Source organism: Catharus ustulatus, chromosome 17, assembly GCF_009819885.2.
Source record: "Catharus ustulatus isolate bCatUst1 chromosome 17, bCatUst1.pri.v2, whole genome shotgun sequence".
In the NCBI taxonomy this organism is placed as follows: Eukaryota; Metazoa; Chordata; class Aves; order Passeriformes; family Turdidae; genus Catharus; species Catharus ustulatus.
Genome location: NC_046237.1, coordinates 6,662,023 through 6,669,131, shown reverse-complemented (window position 1 = coordinate 6,669,131; position 7,109 = coordinate 6,662,023). Strand labels below are relative to the sequence as shown.

At 46.8% G+C, this 7,109-nt stretch overlaps 1 protein-coding gene across 2 annotated transcripts; it reads right to left on the bottom strand.

The window, feature by feature from the left end:
• Nucleotides 1-2,049: 2,049 nt before the first annotated feature.
• NPBWR2 (neuropeptides B and W receptor 2) lies at nt 2,050-6,021 on the bottom strand. Of its 2 annotated transcripts, XM_033075157.1 has the most exons (4): nt 5,973-6,021; nt 5,702-5,860; nt 5,276-5,365; nt 2,050-4,765 (listed from the first exon to the last, which is right to left on the bottom strand). In XM_033075157.1, the coding sequence occupies exon 4, from the start codon at nt 4,126-4,128 to the stop codon at nt 3,130-3,132; it is 999 nt and encodes a 332-aa protein (XP_032931048.1). In that variant the 5' UTR covers nt 4,129-4,765; nt 5,276-5,365; nt 5,702-5,860; nt 5,973-6,021; the 3' UTR covers nt 2,050-3,129. The 2 variants fall into 2 exon arrangements, with proteins under 2 accessions (XP_032931048.1, XP_032931049.1); XM_033075158.1 differs by lacking the exons at nt 5,702-5,860; nt 5,973-6,021 and having other exon boundaries at nt 5,276-5,597.
• Nucleotides 6,022-7,109: the final 1,088 nt, after the last annotated feature.

The window sequence follows — 7,109 nt, the reverse complement described above, 5'->3', positions numbered from 1 at the left end:
CCACTCACACTCCTCAAGATGCAGCTGGTGTGGGCTGGTGTGACAAGCCAGCCCAGCAGTGGGAGGGAATTCAAAGCAACAAGCTGGGGGCATCCCTGGGGGGATCTTGTGCTGGGAGTGGGCAAGCATCCCCAGGGAGCAGAGGCAGCCTGGATGCGGATGCTGTGCCCCGAGGGTGTGCCCAGGCTCGGGAGATGTGAGAGATGCTGTGTGAGATGCGGCGATGCCGAGCTGAGAGCGGCGAGTGCCGCTTAGCGCTGCCGGGCTGAACCGCACGGGGCTCTCCCGGGCAGGGACGGGACCCCAGCCATGCACACCTCCTCCCCTTGGAGCCTGTGGGAACCCAGGGTATTCCCCTGGCTTCTCTGGAAACTGGGCAGGGGGCTCAGAAACCTTGGCAAGGTGCCCAAAATGCCTGTGAATTCGATCTAAGTCCATGGGAGAAATTACCATCTTTATATACAGAATTACAAGGTCACAAAAATAAGTAGATTGTGTATTATAAATAAGTGGTGTATCAGAAAGTAGAAAAGTAAGGTTTTAAAGATTGTTTACATTAAGGACCTAAACATAAAATGGAGGATTTGTGGCATAGTAAGAAATTCTTTCTTCTTCATGGCACCCATCTTCTGGGTCAGAATGCCCACTCGGGATTGGTGAAGGGAAAACTGCACGGTGTAATGTGGGTATAAAGTATTGGTGATTAATTGTAAATAAAGTGTACGTAATTTAGGGTATAAAAGATAACTCCAGACCCTGAGGGTGGGAGAAGAGCTTTGAAGGAAATGCAGAGCAGATAGCTGTAAGCTAGAGAGAAAATTCCTTAGATAAGATAAAATAAACAGCCTTGGAACTCAGAAAATCAACCTGCTTGAGTCTTCTTTGACACCCTGTGTGCTCGGCCCGCGGTGCAGGAATTCGCAGACCACCCCTTAATGTGTGCAGTGAGTGATCTCAAGTCATAAAAGAGGTCACAGCCAGCCACAGGAGCCTGGCACTCACACCGGGGACCCACACTCGTGTCGTGGGTTTGACACGGGGAAAAGCGTGGATGCAGCAGGATGCTGCCGTGAGGAGATGCTGAGATGGGGCTGCTCATGCTCAGAAAGGGAAGTCTCAGGGGATGCAGGCAGTGTCTGTAAATTCTGGTGGGTTCAGAGAAGAGGGAACCAGACTCTCCTCAGTGATGCTCAGTGACAGCACAGGAGGCACAAACTGAAATATGGAAAATTCCATTAAATTGTAAGAAAGAAATTCGCTGTTAGAGTGCTGAAGCACAGAAACAGGTTGTCCACAGGAGCTGTGCCTTCTCCATCCCTGGAGACCTTCAAACCCAAGTGCTGGGAAATTTGACCCTGCTTGAGCCATGCTGTGGCTCTGTGTCTGTCATGTCTTGTGATTTAATGGAAAAAGCTCCAGCAATATCACTGTCGTGTCAGAAAGTGGGTAACACACTGAAAAGGTCCTTTCCATCTAAAAAGATACAGTAGTTTTTCTACGTAATAAAATACATTGGATTTCCTAGAGCCCCAATGGCAATGAACAGTGATGTTTCAGCTGATTGGGCAGTTTGTGTGAGAGGTGACATAATTTGAGTCAGTTTTCTCACTCAGAGAGGTTTTTCCACCTGAGATGCCCATTGCCAGCAGGTGGCAACCATGCCAAAGCAAAATTCCTGGAGAAGTTTTGCCTGGAAGAATGAGTCCCTGTCCTCCCAAAATTAGCACCTTTAATATGGAGAAGGCAACAGAGTGATCTTGTATCCACACATCTGTTTTTATTCTTTTATAAATGAAATTGCCAGCCTGAGGTATTGAGGGTTGTCAGTTTTGGTGTTGGGGTCTCGCCTGGGGGCTCCGCTCACACTCACCCATTGCTCTGAGAGTCCATTTGAGCTGAGAGCTGCAGTTTCCTCTGCTTTTGTGTTACCTGTCCTGCACTTCCCACAGATTTCCTGGGGGAATCTGGACAGGTAACAGCAGAGCTTGGTACCTGGGACTGGGGAGAGCTTGAAAAGAATATTTCAACTAAGACAGCCCTGCTAAACCCAGTAACATACAAACTCCTCAGGGCTAAAGGGTGTGAGAATGAGCTTCCCAAGCTTTCAACGAGGAGTTTCTGATCTCCAGACTCTCCCAGTCAAGTCCTGGTTCTGTTCAAGTATTTTGACTATTTTTCTGTGAAAGAAGGAACTTTATATCTGCCGTGCTCACTGGAGTTTTTCTTATGGCTTACAAAACACCTTAATTTTGTTACAAATGTACTGTGTTTTATTTTATAATAGGCAAAATGCAATATATATAGCAAAAACATGGCACAAGTAGCATAAATTTTCTCTTGTGAAAGAACAACCAGTCTCTTTCTCCCCCCATGAGGTTTATTTCATTACTCACTCTTAAATAAATATGTATTTGACACTTAACAGGAACAACTAGTCCAAAATAACTTCTAACACAAATTCTCACAGTTGTCATAGTACTTGTATGGTGTGCTGTTTATTACTATTTTTGAGACTCAAATATTTGTTTTGGTCTAAATTTAACAAGAAATTGAAAAGAGAAAATTTGTGGTGGGGTGGAAGATGGACATCCTTCAAAATCAAAAGAAAGCCATTGCACACAGGAACATACATGAACATTAAAATAGTTTCTTTTCTCCTTCAAATACTCATCTTCTGTTTTATTGACATTTCATTGAAAGTGCTCATTAGCTCTGCTCCATTAAACAATCCTCCTAATAACACAGTGATAAAGAACTGAGCTTTGCACTCATCTGGAAATTGGTCTCCAGCCTGTCTGTGCTGTACAGCAGATGGCAATAAAGGACCACTCTGTGGCAGAAGTACACCCCTGAAAAGGAAATGTTCTGTCCTCAATAATTCAGAGGGTGAAATTAAAAATCAGGGTATAGAAATGCAACTCTGAGAAGTTGGTAGGAGCAAAGAGAGGAAATACAAGAGTTGCAAGCGGGCAGGACAAACCCTGTTGCTGTTGAGGATTATAAACAGACCATACATTACATGTAAATGAAAGAAAGGACAGTGTGCATTCATTGGCTGCCCCTTCAGTCTGCAAAGTTGCCCCTGAAAAGCCCCAGGAGGGCAGGGACCTGCCAGCCCCAACCCTCTGTTCAAGAAGTTCTGCATTCCAGCAACTTGCGGAAACTTTTCCGAAAGCTGTCATCCAGGAAAGCGTACAAGAAAGGATTCAAGCATGAGTTGGCATAGCTTAGGCTGGTGATGAAGTAGGATATCCCAATGACCATGGAAGTCTGGGGTAAGTCAGTGGTCAAAGCCACGATGGTGGCCAAGTGGAAGGGGGTCCAACAGAAGAGGAACACAGCCAGGACTATGAAGACCATGATGGTGACTTTCTTCTTGGCTTTGTCCAGGGCTCTGGCATTGGAGTTCAAGTGCATGTTCCTCAGCTTGTAGAGCATCATGGTGTAGAGGATGCAGATGGTGGATACAGGAATGGCAAAGCCGAGGATGAGGGTGTAGATCCTGCTGGCTTTGAACCAAAACCTCTCAGGCTTGGGGAAATTGAGACCACAACTCTTGATCTCCAGGTCGTCGGTGTAGACGTTTGCAAAGATGATGAAAGGGAGGACTATGATGGTGACCAGGATCCAGATGCACAGGCTGACAATCCTGGCTGCTCGGTACGTGCGGTGGGGCATCCTCTTGGACCTGACTGTAGCCAGCACCACCAGGTACCTGTCTATGCTCATCACTGTCAGGAAATAAATGCTGGAGAAGATATTGTAGTGATCTATGGACAAGATGACCTTGCAGAGGATTTCTCCGAAGGGCCAGTAGCGGAGGAGGTGCTCTGCAATATTGATGGGCAGGACAAGGGTGAACAAGTCATCAGCAATAGCCAGGTTCAGGATGAACATGTTGGTCACAGTCTTCATCTTGGGGGCCTTGAGGATCACATAGATGACAGCAGTGTTGCCTGTGAGCCCCACAGCACAGATCACAGAGTAGATCACAGGCAGGACAACGTAGAAATCAGCTGCCTGCTCTTGGAGGGTGAAGTTGAACCTCATGGTGTTTTCCAGGTAGCAGCTGTTGCCTGCATTGCTGCAGGAGCTGTTCAGATCGTCCCAAAAGGAGATGTTTCCCATGCCTATTGATCACAGTCCACCCACAGATGCCACTGAAAGCCTCACTAGCCCAGAAGTGAGAGGATTTTTGTTTGGTTGGCTTTTCCCCCCCCTCCCATGAGAAGCAGCTGTTACCTCATTTAGATTTTCAAAGGTGACTTGTGAGGCTTCATGGAACGCCTAACTTACCTCTCCGCCCTGTTGGAGAAGTTAGATTTTGAAGTGATGAGGGGAGATAAAAATATTTGGAAGACATAAGGCTCCATGAATCAAGAAAACAAGAGAATGATGACTTTCTAAGTAAGTCAAGGAACTCTTCTTTCCGAGAGCATTCCGGTGAGCTTTGGCTTTTCTTTCCTGGGGGAGTTGAGTGGCTCCCGTTCAGCTGTCTGCAGTGAGAGTTCTTCTGGGGCTGGCAGGAACAAGGAGGCAGAAAGGGGAATTTCGTGCCTGGCTGTCTGTTCAGAGCCCTTGGTGGACCTGAGGGATGGCTGCTGCTGTTTCACTGGCACAGTGCTCGCTTTCCATGCCGGAGCAGAAGCGTTCCAGTGGTTAATTAGCGCCTGCCTTTGTGTCGGAGTTCAGGATCTTCACGGACTGGGATTTCACAAACAATGAAGAAGTTTCTGACACTGCTACTCCCCACTCCCAGGGTCCCCTAGCAAAAGAAAGAGGGGGGAAAATAGTTCAGGGAGTATTTCTGAAACTAACGGTTAAAGGGGATTACCCTGCAATCAAAGTAGACCTTTAGGTGAGGGTGAGCTATCAATTTATTCACCAGGTAAACCATCCCCAGTACAAACAACTGGCAGCACCCCAAATTTGGCACAGATGGACAGACAAACCTGTAAACCTCAGAAGTTCAGGATTAATCAGGGAGGAGGGAGAAAAGTACCCTGAAAGCGAAGCCACTTTAGAGACACAGCAAGAATCATCCCATCTGTAGCAGTTACCACATCCATCACTACCGCCGGACCCACACTTCCAAGAATTCCTCCACAAGGATTCAACAAACAACCGACCCCTACCCCCACCGTGAAGATCAAAGGTTTGGCGACCGGTCCGAGGCTCTGCAGAGAGAAGTGCCTCGCTTCTCTTGCCTTTTGTTGTGGCAATAAAGTGAGCGGGACTGCCGGCGCTGGGGATGGAGGGCTGAAGTGTCCCTTACCTGGGAAGCGGCTCTGCTGTCTCCTCCGGCACCTGCTGCTTGCACTGGTGAGCCTTTCCCTCTAATCCGAGTTGGAGGAGGGTCTCTGGGCTGCTGACGTACCGGGATTTGCAATCAGATCAACATGATGCTTCTGTGTGTGCGCGTTGCATGTCTGAGCAATTAGCACTTGCTCAGACCAGGCAAGGGGGGGAAAACAAAAGGTTTCTCTCTGCAGGATTATTACAATTGTAAATACGGTGGATGTTCCCTTCAGGAATGAGGGAGATGTCGAGGGACACAGGCAGCACCCAGGACTGGCTGAGGGATGCATGAAGCAGGGGGTTAAACTGCGTCAACAGAGAGCAGTGGATGGTTTTAACAAAGGGAGTAGGAGGAGGGTAAGCAACATTACAATGTGCAAAATAAACAAATAAACAGACTTACCTTGCCAGATCTGTGCTGTTTTGGGCTGCTCTGGGGGAGTTTGGCCGGGTTTCTCCAGCTGGGTCTCTGATCCGGCATTGGAAATCCAATGGAATACTTCAGATGTGCATCAGGAGGTGCAGGAGTCCCGTGGAGCTTGTCAGAAATGCACCCCAGGTTCTAGAGCAAGAATGTAAGATGACTTTACCAGCATGTCCCTAAAGGGAAAAAAAAAAAAAAAAGGAAATCAAGAATTTTTGATTCTCCTTTAGTCTTTTAAATGTTGCCTGACCTTTGTTTGAAGACAAGGCTAGGGAAAACACGGGCATCCATCACTGCCGTGCCTGGCTGTGTGCATTTAACCAGGAGGGCCAGCTCATAGATCTGAGCCATGCAGCCAAGAACTGTGTTCGACTTTGCTCCTCTTCTTTGGATGCTTTTATATTTTCCTGGCAAGATTATTGTGCACCAGTAGCTGGGTGGGAGTAAAACATTTCACTGCACTTCTTAAGGCCATGGCTATAACTGACTTTTCAGCAGATGGGAATTTTTTTTATGCCCAACGTACAACTTTTCAAGACATTTCCTGTATCTTGGCCAAAATCTAACCAGGCATTGGGCTTAAGGAAAATGAAACAGAATTATATTGTCCAATTATATTGCATAGGAATGATATGGATGGTACTTCTTTGGATGAAACACCCCCGCAGCTTTCCTCTTGCCTGTTTTGGGGAAGCTACTGTGGTTTATAAGGAGTTGTAAATGAAGCAAGGCATAGGTCTGCAGGGGGAAGGCAGTTTCCAGGAATTGCTGTTGTCTTTTTTGGAAAAGAACATACAGGAAGGCAGAGAAATTCAGGAGAATGTGATGTTACATTTGCTGATCTGTAACTATTCCCTGGGACAAAAGGGTTTGAAAGTATTTTTCATCCACTATCCTTTGAGGCTTTCTGTTTTTTCAGCATAAAGTATATCTCTGGTCTCTGGGATAGCTTAAAAGCTGTTCTTTCTCTTCCCAACCAATATTATCCAGGAATTGGCATCATGCTGCCGTGGCCAGGGTGCTGTGCCTGGTTGTGTGTGTTTTAGGGGTGAGGGGGGCACAGGGGCTGACGATGCTCCCTTGTGCTTTACCCTCTGCCTTGTGCCTTACTCCTCATTATCCGTAGTGAACATGCTCTCCGTGCCTTGGTTAGGATGTGCTTGATTAAAATAACCTGTCAGAGATGAGATGGAGACTAATTAAATCTCATTGCCTGCAGTGGGTAGAGGGGCTTTTGCTTTTATGCCCCAAACAAATTACTGGCACCTGCTTTCGAAGCTCCTTTCCTGGTTCTCCAATAAAACTTGTTTGCTTTGGGGAGAAGAATTGCCAACAGATCTAAATTTACGTAGGAAATTGCTTTGCAGTAGGAACTGTTCTACCAACA

Bases quoted from the DNA above. Each gene is read 5' to 3' on its own strand.
- NPBWR2 (XM_033075157.1), bottom strand. From the start codon at position 4,128: ATGGGAAACATCTCCTTTTGGGACGATCTGAACAGCTCCTGCAGCAAT.